Here is a 26,157-nt window from a genome sequence, read left to right on the forward strand (position 1 = left end):
GGTTACGCCACCATCACGAGGGATTACCCATGTTACTTGGGACTCTGGAATATCAAAATCCGAGTTGAACTCTTCCAGGCTCCGGCAATAAAACATCACATCGTCAAACGTCCAGTTGTCCTCCATAAGCTCATCAAGGTATTCGATTACTCTCCATTCGTACGGCTTCATCTTGTGTTTTCGTCCTCCGCCTTCGTTGCGCTTGCGATCTGAGCCAACCTATTTGTCACAAACATCCCAGTAGCGCTTCACCCAGCCTCTCAAAGTCGATTCCTTGACCTCAAGCTCGACAGCGGCTTCTTCTAGAGTCCAATCTGGGATATCTACTTTCCAGCGCCTAAGAAGCGCAAGCTTCTCCTTCTCAGTGCGATTCACACACACCCGCCTCTTCATTCGGAAACGGGGGAAAGGGAGGGAAATTCTCGAATGATAGTCAGCCGTATATGGCCAATCATTTTAGGTATCAGATTTAATCAGATCAAGAGTAAATATCAAATTAACTCGCGCGAGTTATTCTAAATCCAGCATTTCAGATTAACTCGCGCGAATTATTCCGAATCCAGCACTTTGAGGTTAGTATGAAGTACGTCGGGGTTGTGGTGTGGTAATACCACTAAAATTCTCTTCTACCAAAAGGTATTAGAGACGCTAACCCGCAAAGGTAAGCGCTTATTGGATCAAAACCTGAAGACCAGGAACGATCCCTTACACCGGGTCGGTTGCAAGTGCCTCTGTGCACCTTAGGTTGTCTTCGGTCAACCCAAAAACCTGTACCGCTAGCCACGAGCTACGGCTAGGATACTATGTAGCGCTTTCGCGCAACCCCACTGCAGTCCCTCAGAAAGGAAGGGTACCGGCGTGTTAGGCCTTATACAGGGGGACCAAGGTAAAACCTCGGTAGGTAGACTAATACACTCAAGGACACTCTAATCCCACAAATATATACTGAACGATACCGTAACACCGTTCCTGCCTCTCCGGCCACGCCAACTCTTGGCGCTGCCAAGGAAACTCTCGGTCAATGCACGATAAGCTCCCCGACAGGCATCCACACGCAGCCGAGCGTGTCCAGGCACTACAATAAGCTAGCTACACTTACCGAAGTCGGACTTGACCCTTGTTGGCTTTGGGGGAAGACTGTCTTTTTATTACTGAGTTTTCTGAGGCCCTCGGGGCCTCGTTCTGGTCATCCTATGATGAGTCCTATGTCCCTATACAAATATCTAGTGTGAACGATCGCAATAAGGCGATTCCGGACACATCAAATGGCGGCCGCGGCTACACTAATAAGTGCGGCCGAAGTACGTAACTGAATGCATCTGTACCTAAACGTGGGTACCATGAAGCCTCGTTCGGGGTTCTATTAGAACCCGACGAGGCTTCGGCCACTGTCTGTCACTCTACCGAGGATAATGTCATCATCTAATCAGAAGCAGCCATCTCCGTCTCTCGCTTGACCTCGCCTTGATTGCCCCTTGATTGAACTTGATTGTCGGGCTGGCGGGTCAACAGCGTTGGAAACTGCCACTTTCCAATACCACAACTGCCCACGCCTCGACGCGAGCCTCCCACGCTGGTGAGCGTCTAGGCGTCCTCAGTTCTTCCACGCCATGGCTCCTCCGTCGCGTGCATTCGCCGACGCGGCTGCCGCTGCTCTTCGGGCTCTCCAGTGCTCCGGACCGGTACGTTCGTCGCTCCTGCTGATCCTCACTGTCATTCGGATCCTCGTTGTTGACTCCATCTCTTTCTTGATCATCTCAGGGAGCTGTTGATGTCGCCACCGACACTTCGGGTCGTCGTCCGGCGCGCCAGGCTCGTTCGGCGGGTGCCCCCGCCCCTATCGCCGCTGGTGCTGTGCCTCCAGCCCCGGCCGCGCCTGCAGGTGACCCTACGCTCATTCCTGCCGCCTCCGGGACCTCGGTCGACCCTCCACCGGCTCCTCCCAGTAGTCCTGAGTCTGCTGCTGGGGCGACCGAGACTCCCTCGCCGGCAGTTCCCATTGAAGAGGCCCCCGACTCGCCGCCGACACCGCCGCCAAGCGCCAGCGCTCCACCGTCGCCAACTCCCGCGCCTTCGGTCACGTTGGCAACTCGCGGGGCGTCGGTGGGGGGCGAGGCAGCTGTAGGAGGTCGCACCGGAGCTGGTGCTGGCCCGGCCGAGGTTCCTCCGACAGCGGTTGTCTTGGGCGAGCGGCAGATGCTGGAACTCGCTCGTCTCGTCGTGGGTGCGGTGAGGTGCTGGCGGCTGCCGTTGCTTTTCCGCGTCTCCCTCTTGCAGAGGCAGATGAACTGGTGGCCCTCCGCCGCGAGAACGACCGGCTGCAGGCAGAGCTCTCCGACACCAAAGATAAACTCGCTGAAGAGATGAACCTTCGGACCAAGTCGGACTACTTCCTCGTCTCGGCCAACTCCGAGTGCGACCAAGCTCTGGACCTCGTCCAGGACATGCGCGTCCAGCTCAGCATCGCCAGCGAACGCGGCCATCACTCACCACGCTGATGTCACTCAGTCGTTGGAGAAGCGGACGCTCGTTGTGAGGGCGATTCGGCCGCTGCTGTACGTCGGAACATCCAGCTCCACGAGCGTATAAGCGCAAGCCTCGTTACCTACAACACTCAGTTGGAGAGGCTTCGCAAGCAGTTGTCCGACCGCGACCGAGCAAACGTCATCCCCGCACGCATTCAAGCGTTGACGGACGAGAACAACAGCTTGCGGCGAGCGAATTCTATCCTTCGTCGGCACTCGGCAGCACACGGACTCGACGTCGACACCTTGGTCCTGGCCTCAGCCGGCATCTCCGCTGCAGAGATTGATTGGAATCTTCTCGGGCTGTCCCCACCGACGGTCCCTGTCGAGAGTCCACGCCGTGACGAATCCTCGTCAGAGGAAGGAGAGGAGTCCAAGACGACCGACGTGCCGATGGCTAAGTCCACCGAGGCTACGGCCGCTCCCGCTGCTTTGGTGGGCGCTTCTGCTGGTTCCCCGGTCTCCACTGAGTCGTCATCGCGCAAGCGGGGTCGGCAAACCGAGTCTGCTTCCGTCGGGAATACGGCATCCCAGCCTCCTCCTCACAAACGCTTCGGCAGACCGTCAGTCGCCCTGAGGGCCAGGGATGCAGCGGCCGCCGCGCCATCTAGTCCTCGTTCGGCATCAGGAGAGATTTTCCCGCCTCCTCAGTCGATGGTGCGTCCTCCAACGACGGCTCGCTCAAGCTGGTTGGAGTCTCAGCCTCTCCCGTACGAACACTCAGACGTCCCCTTGTATCCTCGGCTGGCCAGTCGCGCCTCGCCTCCCTCGCCAGCCCCAGCCCAGCAGCAGGAATCATCTGACGTGGAGTTTGGAGGGGGTATGAGTCCTAGCGACACATCACAAGATGACCTTGAGCCCGGCGAGATTCCGGAGGTGTCGACCGCCAGTCTCGTCTGGTATAGCCGGCGTTGGCCGTGCCCCTCGAGAATCGGCTGCTGGGGTCACCGAGGGCTCTGACGGCCCGCCAGACCGTTCACCTAACGGTGAGTCGCCTCATGAGTCCGAGACTTCCGAGGACCGCGCAGCGTTGTTCCTGGAGATGTTCGGCCCCGACGAAAGAGAGGAAACCTCGGTGGCGCAACCTGTCGCTCCTTCGGAGGCTCCTTCTCCTCTGGCTGCCGCGACCGGGGTTCCTGTAGCTTCATAAGCGGTCACCGTGCCACTCCCGAGTCGACTCCACACTCGGTCGGCCTCTGTTCACGCCCGGGCGATGGTAACAGCAACGGTGACAGCTTCACCGAGGCCCCAGCCGTGGTTGACGCTTCCGACGTAGCTCCTGGATCACGTAAGCTCAGTGGTCTTGCTACCTTGTTCTTGGAGCCGGGTTTCACGGCACCCGGGGCGTCGGAATGCTGGCATCTCATCCAAAACGCCAGTGTCCCCCTCGTCTTCGAGGACGACTTGGTCGCCCCCAGTTCAGTGGATGGAATCGTGGAGTTTGGCTTGTGGACGGATCCTGCTCACCCCTTCCAAGTGTTGCGCCAGCTTTTCCCAGACGAGCCTTGTTTGATCGATACGACGGGTTTTCCATCCTCGATGGCTATATCCCGTCGTGCAACTGGTCGGGCTCTTCTCGTTCGCCTATGGCGGCAGTTCCAGGGCTACTCCTACCACTCCACCGAGAGGGGCGACCTCGGTTTCGCCTTGTGGGAGCGTCGCCACTGGATTAGGGGTAAAACTGTCAAGGCGTATATCGATAACCTCGCCAGCACCCTCGGTCAGCGCAACGTGCAAGTCCTAGCGCTTCGACAAGCGTGGTCCAAGTACCACCGAGAGCGCAGTTATCGTGCAGATCGGTTGCGAGACCAGATGCACCACAAGGTGTGGAATGGGGCCATTACGTACGACGGACAACCTCCACAGCACCGCACCGAGGTTTTGCTGGAGCCGTCGTACCTGCAATACTCGTTCGAGGTGATGGAGTGGGTCCCCACTACCGACGACTGGGCCTCCGAGGTGGCGGACGTGGATGCCCGCGAGCCGTGGCGTAACTGTTGGTTCCAAGCGCCGGCAGACCACCCCTACAACACGGCTTTCGCCCCTTGCAACGACGTCCCGTTGTTTGTCCCCAACGGATCGACTCGGGAAACCGTGGCGTCGTCGGTCGTGGTCGAATCTTCTCTGCGGACTTCGATGGTGGTCGCTCCATGGGTGGCCGAGTTCGCAAACGCTCGTCGTTCTCGCTCTCCAAGCCCCGATGAGGAGACGAAGGAGTCGGGTGAAGCTTCTTCCGCCGCCGGGTCAAGTCTGGGCATGTTGGCTCAGGCTGTGATGGAGATTTAGCCTCGTTAGGCCCCGCTCCAGCTGCACCGTTTCGTTCACGTTCTTTTCCAATGTCGACCGAGGTCCGTGGTGCTTTAGGCGACACTGCATGTGCTATCCCAATCCAAAATAACGTCATGTTGTTCGTCCATTTCATAATCTTTTCTCGCGTCAACGCACATCGCATTCAATACTCGGTCGCGGTTCCCAGAGCTTCTTCTCTGCCCTCGGCCGCTGTGGCTGCCTCAAACGAGGCTTGGTTCGTAGCTGCGGCAGCCGGGCTTCGCCTTGTCTCCCTGCAAGAAGGTCGGGTTTATGCTCGTTGAAGACCGGACTTGATTTGCGGGAGACCGGGCGTACTTACGCTAGCTCCGTTGCGGGTATGTTTTCGCATGACAGCCCAATTTTGACAACTGTACACCCGGTCTGCTGCGGGTATCCGGTGTCGACAGCTTGCATACCCATTTCACCATCAACTCCATACTCAACCACGAAGTCGAGTGCACTTGTTCGTGCTACTTCCATGGCAATCACTGGGTCCGAAGCCTCGGTCGCCCTCCCATTTGCTTCATCATCACTTGTTTCGTCTGTTGAGGGTTTGACCGAGGCTTGCTTGCGTCTTCCGTTGTTCCTGGCTCCATTCCGATATCTCCATTCCATCTTGACTCGTTCACTTAACACGTAACATGCAGATTCCAGTAACATTCTTCGTCTGTCACTGCGAGCTGGATAGCCCTCGCAGGCAGTTCAATCATCATCTCCAGTAGCCTCGTTCGTCTGACATCGCGGGCTGGATTGCCCCCGCGAGCAGTTCAATCCTCGTTGGGGCGCAGAATTACTCCTCGTCGGCCACTTGGACCATTTGCAAACGTCGGTCTCTTCGCTTCCGGCGTAGGTAATCGTACAGGAGGTCACCGCACGAGAGATTGGACGCTGGTTCCCATGTCGGCTCGTCATAGCCGACCCACTTCACCTTGAACTTTCGGACGGCCCGGTGAGTGCTCGTTGACAACGGTGTCCGGTCATCGAGGATAGCCTCGACTTCGTACTCGCCGTCCAGGCGGTCCGGCTCAAAACTGTCTTCAGGCAGTAATTCCTCGTCGAAGTCAAGACGAGTGTCTTCGGTGACCTCACGAGCCAAACGAACCCTCGGTCGGCCTTCGAACTCATCCACTGACTTGAGTCGTGAAACATGCACCACCTGGTAGAACCGGTATCCACTTCGGTCGGGTAATTCCAACTCATACGCAAATTCGTCGACCTTCTTCTTCACGCGGAACGATCCGTGCCACCGATGGGCTACAGTCCTGGTCGAACCCGCTCCATGTACATCCACACTCTGCTCCCGGGCTGCAAAGAAAACCTCGTTCTCGTCACTGCAGCTCTACTATGGTCAGGGTAACTCGGTGCCCGGTCGACCGAGGTTCTATTCTCGTTGACGCCTGCCATAGCTTCCTTCTCCTTCCTGCCAAGCGACGCATTGTGCTCTTCAGCTGTCCGAGCCTTTTCCGCGGCTTGGTTCTCCTTGGCCATCCTCAGGGCGATTTCCTGCTGTCGGTTGACCTCTCGGCGCCATCCTAGCGCGTCAGTTTGGCTACTGAAGCCTCGTTTGGGTGACGAGGACATTGCCTTGAGCGTCGACTGTGCATCCCACCCATGAACGAGGTAAAACGGAGTTTCCTTCCTCGTCGTATCACGGGAGTTATTGATGGTGAAGATCCGTCTTTCGGCGATCTCGTCCCAATCCTGCTGTAGTGGGTCTTCAGCGTATACGCGGACTGACTGCATGATAGTCTTCACCGATCTCTCCTGCTGGCCGTTGGCCTGCGGGCGGTAGCTCAGGGTCGCGTTCGACCGAGACTGCATCATTTCCGCGAAGGCTTGGAAGATCTCGCTCATAAATCGAGGATCTCGGTCACGACGGATCAAGGACGGTGCTCCAAAACGTCGGTAGACACACTCCTCAAAAGCTTGCGCAACGAGTAAGGCGGTAGCGTCAGACATGGCTTTGCCCATCACGAATCCCGTGAACGAGCATTGGAATAACAGGAGAGCCGTGTTGCCACGGCGACTCTTCGGTAGCGGTATCACGAAGTCCATAGAGACTAGTTGGAAGGGTCTCTCGGCTAGGATGTTCCCTGGTGAGTACCCGCGGAACTGAGGTCGGCTCTTACTTGAACTGCAGTCAGGGCACGACTTAACGTGTTTCTCCACATCGGCATACTGGCCGATCCAGTTATAGTCTCTCGCCGCTCGATGTAGCGTACGGGTAATACCTTGATGACCGCCTTCGAGTGAGTCATGACAGCATTGCAGGACTTCTTCGATCATCGTTGTGGGCACCACGAGTCTCATCTTCAACTCGGCTTGCTCGTCGTCACTTGAACGACGGCTCGTTCTTGTGTAATATAGCACATCGTCCTCGCTCAACACAAATTGGTCAGCCATTTCCCATGCATCTCGTGCTGCTCTGTATCCAATCTTCGCATCATCTCCCCGGAGCACTGCCTTCAGATTCGACCACCGTAACTCTTCATCTTGAGCGGAGGCGATTCTCCTTCGGCGTTCTTCCTGTACTACCAGCGGGTCAATGTCTTCTGCGTTCGGTGGGGCTGGTGACGTCTCGGCACGCAGCGGTGAAGCTTCTGCTTCATTCTGAGACTCGTTCGGCACACCATTGGCTTCTACTCGGTGAGATGCGTCTCCCTGATCGGTGACCGAGACTTCATCTGCAAACCGGACGTGTTTCTCCTTTGCTCTTGTTTGACGTCTGGTCACCACAGCTACTTGTCCGGGTTCAGTCTCGTTCTGCCGTCTGCGCTCGGTTTCTCTTCGCTCAAAATCGAAAAAATTTTTGCTACGAGGTTTGGCAGAAGCTACCACGGCCCATACTGTGTTGGCCGATGGTATGTCCTCGACGACGCAACCGTCAGCAGCCTCGTAGATGACTTCAGCGATACGGTTCAGCTTCATCAGCGCTAATACTCGGTCGTCCGACGATACCACCGTAGACTCCTTGCACTCGAGAGTCTCGCTTGCCAGAGAGTCGGCCGCAGCGTTAAACTCTCTCACCACATGCAGGTACTTCACTGACCGAAGCTTGGCCGTGAGTTCTTGGTGGTGGCTGACTTGTTGCAGCAATGACTCCTTCCGACAGGCTATCACCCCTAGGGCTTGCTGGATCGCGAGCCTCGAGTCGCCAACGACAACTAGATCGTCGGCTCCATGCTGTAATGCAGCAGAGACGCCGTTGTTCATCCCGGTGTACTCAGCGAGGTTGACCGTGGTGTTCTCGAGGTAAGCGCTCGCAGCAAGCACTACTGTCCACTCTGGTAGCTTCCATAGTATCCACGAGCAACTGCCGTATCCACCGTTCTTCTCGGTCTTCGCAGACCCGTCAAACGACATAACGAAGCCTCGGTAGGACCGCGGTAGGCGTGCGTAGAGCAGATGCGGGTCCAAACGAGCAGTTGGTGGCCCTCGTGTCCGGGGTGTGACCAACGCCAGTGACTTATCCAAGTCAACGAAGTTCGTCAAGCCGGCTTGAAGTAGCTGTGCAAACGAACAGTCGGTTTCTTTGACTCGTTCGACCAACAGGTGCCACGGCGACAGCAAGACGGCGAACTGGGTAGCTCGACCGAACAATGTCTTGGACTTGTGGACCCAGTCGAGTGTCGAAAACCGAGTGTAGACCCGGCTTCGCTGTCCAACGAGTTGAGTATAACACACCTTCAGTATCAGCAGAAGCGCGAGGACCTCTTTCTCGGCCGGGTGATAATTCATCTCAGCATCCTTCAAAACACGTCCGCAGAAGCGAACGGGGTGTAGTTTGCCCTCGTGCTCTTGCATCAACGTGGAACTTAGAGCCCACTCGTTGGCGAACAACATGACATGCACTTCCTTCTTCAGGTCGAAGTGTCGTAGTATCGGTGCTGACGAAACCTTCTGTTGGAGTATCGCGAAGCTGGCTTGGCCGCGGTGAAGTCACCCCCGGGCTGGAAATCCTCGTCCTTAAGCTGGTACAGCGCTGCTCCATAGACCGCGAAGTCTTGGATGAAGCGACTGTAATAGTTGAGTGCCCCAAGGAAGGACTGCATTCCTTTCCTCGTTGACGGGAACGGAAGCTCGGCCACCCCAGCCAGCTTCTTAGCATCCGGTCGGATACCTTCTGCCGAGACTTCGTGGGACAGGAAGTCTACCTTGGACTGCACAAAAATGCTCTTCGTGAAGCTGATACTAATACGGCACTCTTCAAACCGTGCCAGCAATCGGTCTAGCGTCGCCAAGCACGACTCGAAAGTCTCGGTACCGAAACAGATATCATCCACGAATGACCGGTGACTGAATACTGGTGTCGACGAGGAGTCATCGGGCTCCCCGTTGGCGAACATGTCGGCGATAGGGCTGTTGACCAGTTCGGCTATAGCTCCCTTACCAAGCGAGTTGTCTCGGTCGGCCTCGAACTTGGTCCGGAATGGCTTTGCCGTGCCAGTCGAAGCCTCGTTCGCCCCAGCATGAGCTTCCTTGTCATGTTCTTCAGCTAGACGCATGCGCTCCGAGAATTTAAACCATCCTCCCGTCGGTTGGATGAAGCCCCAGAGCGCGTTGTCAATCATGCGTTGACAGATCATCGGTGCGTTCTTCAGGCCGAAAGGCATACGCAACCATTCGAAGTGCCCCAGTGCGCAGACGAAAGCAGAGATCTTCCGAGCTCGTTCGGTCATCATAATGGCCCAGAAGCCGCTAGCGGCGTCAAGCGAGCAAAACCACAAGTACGCCTCCATGTCCGTCAGCAAGTCATCCACCAGGGGCATGGCATACTCCATAATCTCGGTGATCGCATTAACGAGTTTGTAGTTGATACACAGGCGGATATCCACCCCATTCTTCTTCAGGACAATGACGATTGGCGACGCCCATGGGCTGTCCGAGAAGGAGATAAGCCCGGCCTTCAGCAGACCCTTCAGCAATTCGTACAGCTTACCGAGGAAGCGAAGCGGGGTCCGCCGAGCCTTCTGCTTGATTGGCGCGTGCCCCTGTACATTGATGTCACACACGACCACGTAGGCTGGAGGCGGCAGGGCGTTACCGCTCCCAATCATGATCTTCTCGTGACTCTTCAGCACATCGACCGGGGCCGTCTGCTGCTTCTCGCTGAGTTCGTAGGGCCGTCTGCTGCTTCTCGCTGAGTTCGTAACTCACCCCAGTCGACTTCGCTACTACACACCGCAACCGACGTTTCCTCTGGCTCCAGGCTGGACGCAGCGGTCCCTGTTGGCAGGACATCCCATGTAGTTGTCTCGGCCACTGCTACCACGTCGCGGTCATCCTCCTAACCGTCGTTCGTCACGCTGTCACCATCACTCAGCTCACCACTGGCTTCCGATGCCTCAACCGAGGCGTATGTCGCTCCCTGGCCGGTGGAGTCAGCACCACTGTTCGGATTCACGGGCAGGCAACCCGCTCGGCTAGGCGGCGAGTCTCCGGGTACGTCCGAGTCATACGACGCGCTGGCCTCGTCGTCCGAACCATCGTTCGACCCACCAGCACGATCCACATCGGTTGTATCAGCTCGAGCGACATCGACCGAGCCTTCACTGACCCTGGGGTCGTCGTCGTAGCCATGTACATCGGGTGACGAGTACTCATCATCCAACGGAACTTGTTGACGGCCTTCTGGCCATGGCGGTGCATCCGGTGGCCTCGGCAGGATCTTTCGCGGCGTCGGGTAAGTTCGGCGCTCGACCGCAGGCGGCTGTTCAGCCAACCATTGCTCGTAGAGACGACGTTCTCGTCCTTGCAGAGTCTCATCACGACTCGTTGAATAGGCCAACACCTGCCACTCTTTGTACTTGTTAGAGTCCAACCTCGCGTAGCCGGTCTCTCGCGGTAGTTCACCATGCGGTACCCACAGCACCACGGAGTCATGCTTGGCGCACTGTGCCGCTGTGGTCGTAATATTGGTGAGCCGTACCCACGTCGGCTGCCCCCGTCGAAACCTCGTTACGGTCGGCACGAGCTTGCCCGTGCGTCGTACCCACACATCGTACTCCGAACGAGGTAGCCGCTGGCGCGGCAGTCGAAACTCTCGCCACTCGCGACCGGGTACGTATAAATCCTCGATCGGCCCACACGAAGGCTGCGTGCCGTAAGGTTCGTCATCTTCTGCACTCTGCGACTTTAGCAGTGGTACCATGACCTCGTCCGGAAGGCGTGCGGTGCCATGAAATAGATCCAGCCAGATTCCAGCCGGGATCATGAAGTCCATCCCAAGGACCACATCCACCCCGGCACTGTGATCCATTATCCACATTTCAAATTCGTAGACCTGCTCCCACCCGAGGGTGATCTTGACGAGCGCCCGTCGCCGGGTCTCCATCACCCCTGGGTTGATGCCGCGGACTTCGAGACTTCGTCCGTGGTCCCGGACATCTCGCACACGTAGCCGCTTGGCAGGAATCACGCTAACATTCGCTCCAGTGTCAAGGAGTATTCTCGTTCGCGCGTCGTCCACTGCGCCATTGACCAAAGCCCTCATTCGCTTCCTCTTGTCGTATCGTTGGGACGACCACCACCCCAGTCCCTCACCGGGCAGTAATTTCACCGCCCGAACGAGGTTCCGAGGTGGTCCCCTTATCTGGGCTAGACTTGTGATCAAAGCCTCGGTCGGGTGTCCATCACGTTCATCATCATCATCTTCATCAATACCAATCGCAACGAGACTTGCGTCCCGGTTCTCTCCATTTTCCGTCGGTTTCACACGTTCATTGTTCTTTAGGTCGTCAGGCCGTTTGCTTTCGCCCATGAACGCGAACAGATAGTCCGCATCAACAGCAGGCTCAGCTAACTGTGGCAGCCCGATTGGGACCAACCCAGTTTCAGTTGGCGGGCTGCCTAGTTTAAATGGCTTCCATACACCAGGCTTTGCAGCTCTGGCGACAGATCCTTCTTGTCGACCTTGGACTTCAGGAGCTTGGTGAGCTCGTGGAGTGCTTCACACTTCCCAGCGTCGTGCACCTGTTTGCACAGTTTGCACCGCCGGTAGCAGAAGTGCCCCGAGTGGGACGGGCTTCCGCACGCGGCACACGGCCCATACTGGCGTCGACCATCTCGTTCACGGTTGGACGGGCCTCCTCCGTTCCTGAAGCGTCGGTTATCAGACCGAGCGAACGTTCCTTCGGCTGCGGCCCTGCGCTCAGCATCGTTAGCAGCAGCGACATGTCCGGTAGACCCATCCGAGTCGTAATCAGCGTCTGAATCCTCGTCCGAGCGTTGGTCGTCCGAGTATTGACGCTCATCTTCGAAGTAATCCTCGTTCGCCTCAGCATCACGTCGGGGGGCGTATGGAGCCTCGTTGCGGGCACCGACCGAGCCTCCGACGTTCCATTCCACCATCACATCGGCCAGCGCGTCAACCAAAGTGACTCGGGACTGGTACGGCGATCCATCGCGTCGGTCACGGCGACACGGTCGTTGCGGCGATCGTTGTCACGGCGACGTCGTTCGCGACGGTCTTCGTCGTGGTAGCGTCGTTCGTGGCGGTAGCCACCACGAGAATCCTCGTTCGACCTCGCATCGCGTCGACGTCCATCATCTTGACTCCGAGAGCGGCGGAACGACGATTCTCGGTTAGATTTGCGGTCACGGTGACGCAGGATGTCGTTGATCATGTCTTCGAGGTCATGGATGCTCTTGACCTGGACGTGGCACAGACGGTCTTCTAAGTTTCGGTCGTCACACGTGACCAACAAGTGGTCCACGTGGTCCTTCGCGTCACGACCACCGTTTTCAAATTGCACGCCGGCGTTGCGAGCGCAGCCGTTGAGCCGGTTGAGGTAGTCACAAACGTGTTCCTTGTCTTCCCGCTTGGCCGAGTAGTACCGAGCCTTCGCAGACTGGGAAAACTTCGAGCAATAGTACTTGATGAACGCCTCGCTCAGCAACTTCCACGTGCGTCTTGTCTTGCGTGGGAGCTGGCGACACCAGTGCAGGGCTCCATCCCTGAGCATAAGTTCGAACGGCATACACCACTCGTTGGGTGGTGCATGCGTTCCCTTCATCTCATAGATGAACGTTCGGAGCCACTGCATGGAGTGCTCGCTCTTGTCGCGCGTTCCGTAGAACGGCTTGATGTTGGCGAGAGGCAAGTGCGTGGCGATCTCGAGCTTTGGGGTTGAGCTCTGGTTGTCGGTCGCGCTTAGCTCGCGCACCTGACGTGCCCATTCGCTCGGTAGGTCCCCTTCGTAGTAGTCGGTCCCGAGGTCGTCGTCGCTGTCCGACGAATCATCTTGGAGGTCGTAACGTCGGCCGGACCGACGACCGGTCGCTCCGCGTGTGCCAGACGTGGCGAATGAAGCCTCGTTCTCCCTAGCCAGACGTTCACTACGGTCCGTAGATCGTGGAGTTACCATGTGCGAGTCTTGCATGTACGGCGAGGCTTCGCCCTTGGTTGCAAAGACACCGTCATCAGTGGCTCCCTTCCGAGGGGTCGCTGGTAGCGGGACCTTCGACGGGTCTACTACCTCAGAGGTCGAACGAAGCATCGTTGGGCCTCGCGAACTGACGTCCGCCACTCCAAAGAAATTACGCAGCTTCTTCCTCCACTCGGTTAACGCCGTGGCAGCGGCGGTCGGCGTCCAACTCTCGAGCGCAGCCTCCGTGGGGAGGATCTGGGGTTCGCACTCCATATCTCGCAGGAGGTCCACAGTATTCTGCGCAACGTGCCGAGTGCTCGTTGAGTTGATCGGCGTAGCCAACGCCCCTCCGAGGTCCATCCAGATGGCCTGGCGGACTTGCTTCGGGGAGAACAACTGCATCCATTCGCTCTTGGTCTTCATCGTGTCTAGGCACCGGCCTAGGACCTTATTGGCCGCCGGAGTATCCCCGTTGAGGGGAGGACGAGTGCCAACCGGCTTGGAGGTTGCCCCTCCTACCGTCACTGAGGGTTTGAAGTCCTCGGTGGCGCCGTCATCCGCGTCGTAGGCGGGGTCGGGGCCCGGCATGTCCTTGAACGTGTCGGAGAGGTCGCGGGTAATCGACCTTGATCCTCCACTGCGACCTGCCGACACAACCGCAGCTTCCGAAGTGTCGGACATCGCTGTCCGGACATCCCAGTCATCATCTTCGTCATCTTCTTTGGCGTCCGAGGAATCAATCGCCGTGTCGTAGCTCACCGAACGCTCGTCAATCGACTCCATCCAATCCGTCGGTGGGGTCGAGAATGAGCTTCCGGAGCGCACCGAAGTCTCGTTGCGCGTTCCACTCGACTTGGCCGGCGTTGCTGGTACCGCTGACTTGACTCCCTTTGCCATCTTCTCTCTTCTTCTTCTTCTTCTTCTTCTTCGCTTCTCTTCTTCTTCTTCTCCTCTTCGCTCGTTGGGGGTAAAGACCTACAACAACCAAGACACACAGAAGGTCACACCAATCCCGGGTCGCGGCACCAGTTGTGGTGTGGTAATACCACTAAAATTCTCTTCTACCAAAAGGTATTAGAGACGCTAACCCGCAAAGGTAAGCGCTTATTGGATCAAAACCTGAAGACCAGGAACGATCCCTTACACCGGGTCGGTTGCAAGTGCCTCTGTGCACCTTAGGTTGTCTTCGGTCAACCCAAAAACCTGTACCGCTAGCCACGAGCTACGGCTAGGATACTATGTAGCGCTTTCGCGCAACCCCACTGCAGTCCCTCAGAAAGGAAGGGTACCGGCGTGTTAGGCCTTATACAGGGGGACCAAGGTAAAACCTCGGTAGGTAGACTAATACACTCAAGGACACTCTAATCCCACAAATATATACTGAACGATACCGTAACACCGTTCCTGCCTCTCCGGCCACGCCAACTCTTGGCGCTGCCAAGGAAACTCTCGGTCAATGCACGATAAGCTCCCCGACAGGCATCCACACGCAGCCGAGCGTGTCCAGGCACTACAATAAGCTAGCTACACTTACCGAAGTCGGACTTGACCCTTGTTGGCTTTGGGGGAAGACTGTCTTTTTATTACTGAGTTTTCTGAGGCCCTCGGGGCCTCGTTCTGGTCATCCTATGATGAGTCCTATGTCCCTATACAAATATCTAGTGTGAACGATCGCAATAAGGCGATTCCGGACACATCAAATGGCGGCCGCGGCTACACTAATAAGTGCGGCCGAAGTACGTAACTGAATGCATCTGTACCTAAACGTGGGTACCATGAAGCCTCGTTCGGGGTTCTATTAGAACCCGACGAGGCTTCGGCCACTGACTGTCACTCTACCGAGGATAATGTCATCATCTAATCAGAAGCAGCCATCTCCGTCTCTCGCTTGACCTCGCCTTGATTGCCCCTTGATTGAACTTGATTGTCGGGCTGGCGGGTCAACAGCGTTGGAAACTGCCACTTTCCAATACCACAGGGTTAGTATGAAGTAGAGCGTAACCGACCTACAGCAGACCAGGGGGCTGTATGAGGTTCGAACTGCAGTGCTTACATTCCCTAAGCCCGCATTTGTGGCGATACGATTATACTGGAGCAGTGGTCGTGAACTTATCCGGTTAACACGAACGCCTACTCAGCCAAGTTGCCTTTCCGTCCATTAGTAGGGGGTTGCTCGCACAGGATGACAGCAGCGACGCCCAAGACTTATTGACGCCTGAACAGGACAAGCGCGAAGTGACAAGAGCCGAGCACGAAATAAGTCAAGGGATGATCCAAACTACACATGTGGGCTTTATATAACTCAATGGAAACCTCCATTTTGATAAATGGAGAGTAGCACATAGTGACCATGTTACGTTGGCGGCACCAAGTGCTAATAGTTAGCAGGTGCTTCCAAGCCGATAAATTATAAATTATTAACACGGAAAACGCTGTTGAGAAATCAAGATAGATTCCAGGAGAGCTCGAAAGTGGTTTCGTTACGCGAGCCTGATTGTTCTACTCACAAAACCAGAAACACCTACAGCGTGGCATTCGAATACATACTATGTGATTCATCAATTATATATCGCTTTGTGACGTAGATGTTTGTAGATCTTGCGATATAAGCAAGGTCCAGGAAACAACTACATGGTATCGGTGGCAACAACCAGCGTCCATTTCAACATTACCGACCTTTCGAGAAGTACTTCAGTCGTAAAAGATGTAATATTCCTATAGACACGGAGGTAGCCTCTTGCCGGGAACTAATCTAACAAAAATTGCATGTCGAGGGCCGCCGTGACCAGGGGGGACGGCCAATTTGGCGTCTGATGGGGACGGGCTCGGTTGGAGGTGGCAAATTCTCAGATGTGGTTGACGTAGACCATACATATGGCCCAGAGGTAAATGTTTCTTCCAAGTCTCCAAACCAGGCTGAAATGAATATGGGGGAGCTGCACAACTTGGCTGTGCAATCGGTGGGTAGAGAGGCTGGAAATGCTATGGATCGAGCTGGAAAGCCACCGGGTCTGGTAAAGTCGCCGTGTAACCAGTTGGTCTGTAGGCATATGCTGTGTATCTGGGGTGATCTTGCGGACAAAGGTTGAAACCAGGCGCGAAGCCAATATCGAACCCGACTTCTGCCCCGACCACACCAAGACTTTGAGCTGGGAAGTTATGCGCATGTCTCCTGAGATGACCCGGTGTGATTGCCATGCAGCGACACTTCGTTGGCTGCCAGCAGTAAACCGGTAGCTTAATCATCTACATGCACTGTAGCCGCACTGCTCACTTGTGGACGCTTCTGGCGCAAACGCGTATCCTTAAATTGTACCCATTAACTCCAGGCACGCTGAGTCCGTAAGCCGCACGTCCACAGATTATGTGGGCACAAGACAGGAACTTTTTATAGAAAAGACATGAGCACTCAAACGTACTCAGGTGCACCACCCACCCGCCTCGTGGCATGCCATCGTGGTGCGCGCGGCGTACAGACCATTTCACAGCTTCCCGATAGAACTTGGCAGCGGTAGCCTTTTCTGCATCTGTTAAACACTCGGGCGACATGATGACAGGAGTTTTGGCGTTGCTGGGGGCCTTCAACTCGTCAAGATCAGACAGTTCGGGGCGGTTTTCCAAATGATCACCGCAATGATATAGCACGCGAACAACTGACTTCTCGGTCGTCGCGTAAACGACGACTCGGTTGGTCGACACTAAGTTCGGGCCAGCTGCTTATCAACTTGAGGCGGGGCGTTTGGTCCAGATGCCATAGGAGGTGGTACACACAGCGAATAATCTTCGGCAATCTTCAGTAGCTTCATCAACAAACGGCGCGTATCCGCTGCCTTCCGCTGCGTATAGCGCTTGATGCTGGCATTGAACACTTCACATGGGTTGTTGGTTGTAGCGTATCCCCCTGGAGAGAGTGATAAATCTGCCATCTCCAGAAGCGGCTATGAATCCATTGTGCCGCGAAATATCCCAAAAAGACGTGCAACCTTCTATCGCATTGCCACTCTTGAGATACACGCCACCACACCTCCCAAAAATCGGTTTGGTTGAGTGTGTAGGCACGTCAAGAATACCACGATACACCATTGCTCGCACAGAATCTGGTAAGTGTCGCACTCGCTTGCGTACATTGTACATCACGTGGAAGAAACACATCAGGTACGGACAGGTTGCACATTCTGCAACATCCCGCAGTCCGTTCAATTGGGCCTCTTCGGCGTCGCCAATTATCACGTCAACTCGAAGTGGTCTTTCCATGTGGGTCCTGAAAATTCGTGCGAAAGCTCCAATCGATTCGTAATACTCGCGTCGGGTCCTTTGGCTAACAATGAAAAGCGCGGCTAGGTGGTAGCTTCGGTGGCGATCGGTGAAACCGCACGTAATAACCGGGTAACTGATGTCGCTCAGCTTGAAAGTAGCATCCAAGTGAAAAATGAGAAATACTTCGCGATCCTGTAGCGAACTGATGTTTTGCATTAGCTTCAAGCTCGTGATTCCAAGTATCAACGGTTCATCATCTTCCCCGTTCCCGACAAAAGGGAAGCCGTGCTCATCTTCACGATTTCCAAACACAAACGCGGTGTCGGGATCCACTCCAGCAACGAAGGCCTTCGCCTTCACTAACTCCTTCGTCCTGACAATAGAGTTTTTAGACCCCTGTAGCCATCGATTGTACTTGACACTACGCAGAACTTGAGGGCACGTCGGAAACCCAAGCACTGGAGGTTGGTATTTCAGGTGCACGAAGGATGTTGCTCCAGATTAAGCGTGGTGGTACCGCGTTTTCGTCAATTCGCTGGATGTAGTCGCGCATTTCACGTGTCACCTTGGCGCGAGGAGGTAACGAACACGCTATGTCTCCACGCGCGTATGGCTGGCCATTTGTGTACGCAATCCACCGCTTCGAAGTCGGGCACTCATGCACTTTCCAGAGCGTTGCACATTTAACAGTTCCTTTGCAGTCTGGACTCTGACAGCGAAGGCGCCGCTCAGCCATCGAGTGGTCCCCGGGGCAAATCATACACTAGCGCGTCCTCACCCAAAATATGGCAGAACAGCAAAATCGCTCCCAGCGAAACTTGACGAACGCATCTTCGCCTTGGAACTCGGCTAACTTCGTCCAGGTGTGGTCTGGAGACATCTGAGGTGGGGACAGCTGCAGCTAGGCTCTCTGCAAACTCTCGAAAGGTACTGGCTTGTTGGATTTCGAGATAAGTATCGTTCTTCACACGATCCATACGTACTCAAGGATGGATTGCTTTATGTGCAATTCACGGACGACAAGGAGTCCAAAGTGATGAGACTTTGTGTCCCGAGATCGCAGCGCAATCGTCTAAGAACGAAGATTATCGAGCAATTTCATGATTCCAGTATTGCCGCGCACCCAGGAATTCGTCGTACGTACCTCCGTATCAAGCAATGGTACTACTGGGCGTCGCTTCATGAAGACGTTTCCGATTACGTGCAAAGTTGTGAAACCTGCACACGTTGGAAGCACAGCAACGCCAAGAAGAATGGCAAGCTGATTCCGATTCCAATTCCTAAGGAATGTTGGGAAGTCGTCTCCATGGATTTCGTCACTGGATTGCCAGAATCAGACGGCTATGATGCTATCATGACCGTCGTGGACAAGTTGTCCAAGCGTCCAATCTACTGTCCAGTTCACACTACCGATGATGCCGAAGAAATCGCTCATTACTTCTTCGACAATGTCGTTCGGCATCATGGAGTGCCTGCGGTAATCATCAGTGATCGTGATCCCAAATTCACGTCACGTTTTTGGAACTCTCTCGTGTAGATTATGGGTGTACAGTGAATATGACAACGTCATATCGCGCTCAAGCTGACGGCCAAACCGAACGTCAAAACCTGGTACTAGAAGATGCACTCCGTTGCATGGTCTCGTATCCTGGTGATGACTGGGCTGCCAAGTTGGGAACGATTGAGTATGCTCACGCTACGCTAGTCAGTGCTTCTACCGGACTTTCGCCATTTGAAGTAGACACAGGACGTAAGGAACGCAATCCCTTCGGAACATTTCCTACGCTGTCTACCACAGTTCAAGTACAACAAGGACTGTCTGAGTATGCAAACCACTTCAAGGATATACGCGACAAGAGTATCGGCAAAGCCAAAGAACACCTACTCAAGGCTCAAGCATCGCAAAAGAAGTACTACGATCAACGTCGTAGCAACGTCCAATTCAAGGAAGGAGATTTGGTTATGCTGGATACACGCCGTATTCCACTCAAGCATGCTGCGAAAGACATTGACGTCAAACGTGCAAAGTTAGCGGCTCGTAAAGTTGGTCCGTTCGTGATCAAGCGCATGATCAACGACAACGCTGCACGTCTGATTTTGCCACGCAGTATGAAGTCGTTGAACCCTAATTTCAACGTAGACGTTCTCAGCCATTACGTCTCCAACCCGGACAAGTTTGAGACTCGTGTTCTTCCGAAAGCATCTCGCATCATCACAGATGAAGACACTGGAGAAGACCTCCACATTATCGAGCAAGTACTACGCAAGCGCCAGTTCAACCGCAAGACTGAGTGGCTTGTCAAGTGGCATGGTCTTCCAGACCACGAATCTTCGTGGGAACTCGAGAAAGACATCAAGCACGTCTCTCACTGGAAAGTTCTCGTCGACGACTTCAAGCGCCGTCAACGTGAAGTCAAACCCGGGAGGATGTAAGGATCGAGACGTGACGAGCACGTCGTCGGCCCGCCCCGTTCAAGTGCAAGGCTAGGGCGTAAGCATTAGTCTAGCTTAGACACCTTCACTCATGACAATCAAGAAACATGCACATGGTGCATTACCTCTGTCAACTACATTGACGTTTGTATGACGCACGTCAATTCACTTCAAATTGAAGTGGATTGACCAATCAGATTGATTTACTCTAGCACCGCCTTGGGCACTGCCCATACGGCCGGCCACAGGGCCTTAACGAAATAAACTCACTTTCAAATTTGCATCCAACCACCTCAACGCTTTCGGCATCGCGGTCAACACTTCCTCGCGGCCTCTGCGTCTCCTACTGCTCAAGCCTCACATGTACCGCAGTTGTTTGCCATCGGTGTGTGAAATACTCATGCGTTGTGCCATTATGCACTGGTCCGAACGCTGGCTCTTCCGGCCCGTCCGCTAAAATCGTGACGACACGCTCGGCCACGAAAATCAATGTTCGCTGTTTGTCTCCCAGATCGAGTCCAGCTTGGTCGATTTGGCCGTAACAGCACACCGCCTGTCGTTTACAGCGTTGACATGGCGGTTTTCCACGAGTTTCTGAGCCACTCCCTTGCGCTGCTCTACACGACAGAGTTCGTGCTGCTGATTGAGCTCACGGAGGTCATCATTCCTAGCATCTACAGTAAGTGAATATTTTGGGGACCATGTTTCTTCACTCACTAACTAGCTTGCTATGGTATTTTACCAATCAGGTTGGCGGCGTACCATCTTCCCAACTGCGTGTTCCTGAGCAACCTTCACGATAAATCATGTTGAGAAACATCCTTGCGCTGATGGGCTACTCGTCGCTGGAGGTCGTCTCGCTCATTGCGCTCGGGGTCATCCTGCAGCGCCGTACTCGAATCTCAGTACTGCGGCAGCTCGCCTTCGTACTGGAGACCCATTGGCAGCTCATCCAGGCGAACATGTGTTTGTGGATCATTCTTGCTGTGCAGGCCCTTCTGGAGCACTACGGAGTGGACTTCTCGTTTCGCTTTGAGTGGCTCAAGCGCGACAAGTGACCAACTTCAACTTATACTTACTTACTTACTTACTTAAGTAATTGAAAGCTATTTCGTACTTAAACGAGATCAATAACACGGAATAGTGATTCTTAAGTTACAAGTATCCTTCTTCTTCAAGCTCGGACAGCGATGGGGGGACGCAAGCACACGTCGCGCCTGGTGTTCGCCATCTTCTTCTTCATCGGCATCGGGTCGTCGCTGCCGTGGAACGTGTTCATCACTGCGCAGGCCTACTTCCAGCGCCGGCTGGCGGGCACCTCGTACGAGGACTCGTTCCTCAACTGGTTCAGCATGGCCTTCAACGTGAGCACGCTCATGACGATGCTCATCCGCACGGCCGTCATCGCGGAGCGCATGGCAGGGGCCGTGCGCACCGTCTTCTTCTCGCTCATCGTCATCATGGGCGTCATCTTCGTGCACTGCGCCTGGACGCGCATGCCCGAGTTCAACGGTGAGTTGATGTAGCAATCACATTGACACAAATGATACAATTGTCAACTCACTATTGTGAATTGTTTTAGGCTATTCGTTCTTCCACACGACCATGATGAGCATATTGCTGGTGGCTTGTGCGTCGACGCTCATGCAGGAAGGACTGCTTCGCATTGTGGCGACATTCCCGCCGCAATACACGCAGGCGGTGGTGAGTGGGCAGAGCTTTGCTGGACTGGCGGTCTCGCTGTCGAATTTCGTCATTCTGTGGGCGGGTGAAGACGACACGAGGCTGTTTCACGGCCTTCATGCCAATGCGGACCTGTGCGCGTTTCTGTACTTCGTGCTGGTGTTCATCACGCTCGTGCTGTGTCTGCTGGCGTTCGCGGTTTTGACGCGGATGGCGCTGTTCCGCCATTACCAGAGTGTCGACCACCCAGGCCACCACCAGAAGGAGTACTTTGACGACGCGTCGAGTGAGGCAGAGACCGTGGACACACTGAACCCCTCCCCACGGAAGCGATTGCTCGACGAGGAAGATGGCGGCGAAGGAGGTGGGGAGAGCAAGGCGGACATGATGGAGGTCGCGTTCAAGATCAGATCCTACGCAGCCGCGACGTTCTTCATCTTTATCGTGACACTGGGCGTCTTCCCCGGCATCACTTCGGCGATCAAGTCCGTGCACCCAGACAAGGGCCTCTTCTTCGACAAGTTGTTCACGCCGTTCACGCTCATCCTGTTCAACACGTCGGATTTCGTGGCGCGTCTGTCCGCGTCGTGGTGGCCCGAGCTGGGCCAGAAGAAGGTGCTGCTGGCCAGCTTGGCTCGACTGGTCTTCTTCCCGCTGCTGATGCTGTGCAACCTGCAGAACAAGTCGCACGAGGTCATCACGACGGTGCTCTTCCGCAGCGACGCTCTGGCCATGCTGTTCATGGCCGGCTGCGCCTTCTCCAACGGACTGTTGTGCACACTGGCGTTCATGGAGTACCCCAACCTCCTCCGCAAGAACGCAGAGAAGGAGTTGGGCGGCAGCATCATCTTCTTCGTGCTGTCGATCGGCCTCACCGCTGGCTCGCTCATGAGCTTTGTGCTGCGCGCCATGTTGAAGCCATAAGCCTAAAAAAGCACTCATGGCTACACAAACTAAAGACTAAAAATTACGTGTACCCAAAAAATATATGTGCCCGACCATCCAGTGGCGATCATGATGTCGAAGCTCGAGTACCTGCAGCGCTACATGTCTGGCGGCGGCGACGGTAGGCCCCCAATCTCCCTCTCCTTCACCTCTCCATGTACCTAAGATAGCCCCGCACCTGCTGACGCTGTTTTACTCGCTGCTGTAGACGCTGCCGACGGCGAGAGGAGGAGGAAGAAGAAGGTCAAAAAGTCCAAGAAAGCGTCGAAATCCTCCGCTCTGGGCACGCGCGTGGTGGACGCGGACGACGCGTGGGAGCAGTCGGCCCCCACCCGCGAAGACATTGAGAAGAGGTGGGAGCTGGACGCTGCGGAGGACGAGCAGCCGCTGGTGGTGGCGGCGGACGGCGAGGAGCTCGTGGACCCGCAGGATTTGCCGGTCTACGTGGACTCGGACAAGTATCTAGACGAGTTCAGGGGCTGCAAAAGGTCGAAGAAGAAGGAGGTCGGGGATGGAGACTTGTCGCCACCTCGGAAGAAGGCAGGGCGGGGACGTGGCGGAGGGGACGACAGCGATGAGGACACGTCGCCTCCAAGACGGAGGAAGGAGGACGCCTCCCCGCCAAAGAGACGCGAGGGTAGTGAGAGGAGAACAACTAGGAGAAGGATGGAGGACAGTGATGAGGATGCAGAGGATGCATCGCCTCCGAGACGTCAGAAACGTGATGAACCCCGCGGAAGGGCTGAAGATGCCTCACCGACACTACGGGCGCGTGGTGGGCGTGATGACGACGCGTCTCCACCTCGTCGGCGTGCTGTGGAGAACTCGTCACGTAGTGTGCGCAGGGACGATGAAGACGATGCCTCCCCTCCTCGTCGAAGCAACGCGGGATCATCGAGAGGTAGACGCGAAGCTGATGACGATGCCTCACCCCCTCGCCGCACAGGATCGTCGCGGCGTACGCGCGATAAACACAGTGGCGATGCCTCACCACCTCGGCGTGCTCGTGATGAAGAAAGCAATGGCGCATCTCCTCCTCGCCGTGGTGCGGAGACTGAAAAGGAGTCTCCAACTGTTGAACGCAAGCGCAGGCCTTCCGTGAAAGACGACGATGCTTCGCCTCCACGGAGGTCTCGCCGAGATGAAGCGGATTCGAGTAGAGGTGAACGAAAGCGCCGCCAGTCGCCCTCTCGATCACCTGCTGCGCCTGACCGGCAGCGTCGTGTTGATTCCCTCGGTCGAGATATCCCCCCACCCTCCAGTCGCAGTGGAAAACGCTCGCCATCGGCTTCTAGGAAAGAAGTCTCTAGTGGACGTCGCGAGAGAAGACGAAGCAGAAGCAGCAGTCGACGTCGTGGCAGAGATCGTGACGCAAGTTCTTCTCCCCCAAGAAGAAGAGAGCGAAGAAGTCGCAGTCGGTTTCCTCGCTCCCGTCGTCGCCGTGATAGTCGGTCGCCCTCAGCCCGACGCCAGCGTTCGCCCAGAAGATCCACAAGATGGGGGTCACCCCGCCGTCGTAGTCGTAGCGGCAGCCGTGGCAGACTGCGTTCGCCTCGCCGCTCTCGGTCTCGGTCTCGATCTCAAAGCCCAAGGAAGAAGGAGGTGCAAACCAGCACTGACAAGACCAAGAAGGAGCCCAAGGCCGCGCCCAGCGACGCGAAGGAAGAGAAGAAGGCTGGCTTGTTCACTGCTGCTGAGTTCGAGCATCAGCGCAAGATCGCTGCCAAGCGCAAAGACGTCTTGCGGGGTGTCGATGCAGCTGAAATGGGCGCCAACGCGGAGACGGTGTATCGCGACAAGCGTGGACGTAAGCTGGACATGCTCAACGAGATGGTTCGGCAGCAAGAGATCTTGGACGGCAAGCGCAAGCGCGAGGAGCGTGAAGAGTACGAGTGGGGGACAGGCGAAGTGCAGAAGCGTGAGCGGAAGTCCCAGCAGGAGCTGCTGGAGGAGATGAAGAAGACGCCATTCGCCCGCCATGACGACGACGAAGAGCTGGAACGCAAACGTCGTGAGCGCGTGCGTGCTTTCGACCCCATTAACAGCAAATTTTTCCAGGAGGACCCGCTGGCGGAAGGCAAGAGCAAGAAGAAGAAGAAGAGCAAGAAGGACAAGAAGAAGGCCACCAAGGCAAAGCCCAAGTACGCAGGCCCGCCTGCTCCACCCAACCGCTTCGGAATCGCTCCCGGCTACCGCTGGGATGGGGTTGTGCGCGGAACGAACTGGGAGGAAAAGATAATGATGCGGCAGAATGCCAACGCGGCCGTCAGCGAGGAAGCCTACAAGTACGCCGTTGCAGACATGTAATGGAAGCTGGTGGGAGGGCATATCGGTTCAACATGGATTTGCTTAGTTACTTTATGGAGCTTGTGCGTGCAAGTGGGTTGGGTGTCGATCCATGGGGTTCTTGGACCGACGGTGCTGCTACTGACGTCGCCTATGCCAGGTTGTACTCCTTGTACAGGTCGATCACGCGCTGCACGTCGCGCTTGCAGCCCAGGAAGATGGGCGAGCGCTGGTGGATGTCGGTGGGGACGAGGTCCAGGATCCGCTCCGTGCCGGTCGTGGACATGCCGCCGGCCTGCTCCATGATGAAGGACATGGGGTTGCACTCATAGAGCAGACGCAGCTTGCCGTCCTTGCTCTTGCTGCTGCCCGGGTACAGGTAGATGCCTCCGTACAGGATGGTACGGTGGATGTCGGACACCATACTGCCGACGTAACGCGCCGCGTACGGCTTGGGCTTGGTCTTGCACTCGTCCACGAAGGCCTTGGTGGCGCGGTCCCAGTGCGCGTAGTTGCCCTCGTTGCACGAGTAGATGGTCTTGGGCTCCTCCGGGATGCGGATGTCCTTCTGCGACAGGATGAAGGCGCCGATCGTCGGGTCCAGCGTGAAGCAGTGCACGCCCTTGCCCCACGTCAGCACGAGCTGCGTCGAGCTACCGTACATGCAGTAGCCGGCCGACACGAGCTTGCTGCCAGGCTGCAGAATGTCCTTGTATCTACGTAAAACCCCGCAAAAGTCAGCACACTATATCGCAACGTAATGGTGATACAAAAGTTGTAGCTTACCCGCCCTCGGACGCGGCGTCGCGCTGGTAGATGGCGAAGATGGTGCCCGTGGACACGTTGCAGTCGATGTTGGACGAGCCGTCGAGCGGGTCGAAGGCGATGCAGTACTTGGTGCCGCCCGTCTCGTGGTCCACGATGATGGGCTTCTCCTCCTCCTCCGAGACCATAACCTCGATCTTGGTCGAGAACTTGAGCGAGTTGACGAAGATGTCGTTGGCCAGCACGTCCAGCTTCTTGACCTGGTCGCCCGTCGAGTTCTCCGAGCCGTCCAGGCCGTACAGCCCCGTGAGGCCCGCGCGACGCACCGAGCTGGCGATGACCTTGCAGGCCAGCTCGATGGACGTGAAGAGCACGCTCAGGTCGCTGTTGCCCTGGATCTCCTTCTCGGCCAGGATGAAGCGCGAGAGCGTGATGGGGTTCGAGTGGTCCACTTGGGCGGCCATGCTGACGTACGACGAGGCGGAGCGACGGAGAACGGCGGACGAGTGTGTGCGGTCGCCGGAGCAGATTCGAGAATGACATGAACAGCCGTGGGCTGCCCAGACCTGCGGTGGCGGCGGGGA

At 56.0% G+C, this 26,157-nt stretch overlaps 6 protein-coding genes across 6 annotated transcripts; 3 read left to right on the top strand and 3 right to left on the bottom strand.

The window, feature by feature from the left end:
• Positions 1 to 1,610: 1,610 nt before the first annotated feature.
• Positions 1,611 to 4,811, top strand: PHYSODRAFT_329363 (hypothetical protein; the record flags this gene model as incomplete). Its single annotated transcript, XM_009525841.1, has 7 exons — positions 1,611 to 1,682; positions 1,762 to 2,224; positions 2,278 to 2,450; positions 2,509 to 2,583; positions 2,619 to 3,401; positions 3,478 to 3,657; positions 3,699 to 4,811. The coding sequence occupies 7 exons, from the start codon at positions 1,611 to 1,613 to the stop codon at positions 4,809 to 4,811; spliced, it is 2,859 nt and encodes a 952-aa protein (XP_009524136.1).
• A 6,873-nt stretch (positions 4,812 to 11,684) lies between these two features.
• PHYSODRAFT_490055 (hypothetical protein) lies at positions 11,685 to 14,101 on the bottom strand (the record flags this gene model as incomplete). Its single annotated transcript, XM_009525842.1, has 2 exons — positions 11,685 to 12,221; positions 12,257 to 14,101. 2 exons carry the CDS (start codon positions 14,099 to 14,101, stop codon positions 11,685 to 11,687), a joined length of 2,382 nt encoding a protein of 793 aa, XP_009524137.1.
• Positions 14,102 to 16,474: 2,373 nt separating this feature from the next.
• On the bottom strand, positions 16,475 to 16,753 carry PHYSODRAFT_496819 (hypothetical protein; the record flags this gene model as incomplete). The annotated part of the gene is made up of 1 exon (XM_009525843.1): positions 16,475 to 16,753. The coding sequence occupies one exon, from the start codon at positions 16,751 to 16,753 to the stop codon at positions 16,475 to 16,477; it is 279 nt and encodes a 92-aa protein (XP_009524138.1).
• A 4,331-nt stretch (positions 16,754 to 21,084) lies between these two features.
• PHYSODRAFT_313617 (hypothetical protein) lies at positions 21,085 to 22,501 on the top strand (the record flags this gene model as incomplete). The annotated part of the gene is made up of 2 exons (XM_009525844.1): positions 21,085 to 21,406; positions 21,477 to 22,501. 2 exons carry the CDS (start codon positions 21,085 to 21,087, stop codon positions 22,499 to 22,501), a joined length of 1,347 nt encoding a protein of 448 aa, XP_009524139.1.
• A 1,785-nt stretch (positions 22,502 to 24,286) lies between these two features.
• On the top strand, positions 24,287 to 24,829 carry PHYSODRAFT_491837 (hypothetical protein; the record flags this gene model as incomplete). The annotated part of the gene is made up of 1 exon (XM_009525845.1): positions 24,287 to 24,829. The coding sequence occupies one exon, from the start codon at positions 24,287 to 24,289 to the stop codon at positions 24,827 to 24,829; it is 543 nt and encodes a 180-aa protein (XP_009524140.1).
• A 21-nt stretch (positions 24,830 to 24,850) lies between these two features.
• PHYSODRAFT_354389 (fructose-1,6-bisphosphatase) lies at positions 24,851 to 26,095 on the bottom strand. Its single transcript, XM_009525846.1, has 2 exons — positions 25,595 to 26,095; positions 24,851 to 25,524 (listed from the first exon to the last, which is right to left on the bottom strand). Exons 1-2 carry the CDS (start codon positions 26,035 to 26,037, stop codon positions 24,960 to 24,962), a joined length of 1,008 nt encoding a protein of 335 aa, XP_009524141.1. The 5' UTR covers positions 26,038 to 26,095; the 3' UTR covers positions 24,851 to 24,959.
• Between the last annotated feature and the right edge of the window lie 62 nt (positions 26,096 to 26,157).

Source organism: Phytophthora sojae (genome assembly GCF_000149755.1).
Source record: "Phytophthora sojae unplaced genomic scaffold PHYSOscaffold_3, whole genome shotgun sequence".
Lineage (NCBI taxonomy): Eukaryota > Oomycota > Peronosporomycetes > Peronosporales > Peronosporaceae > Phytophthora > Phytophthora sojae.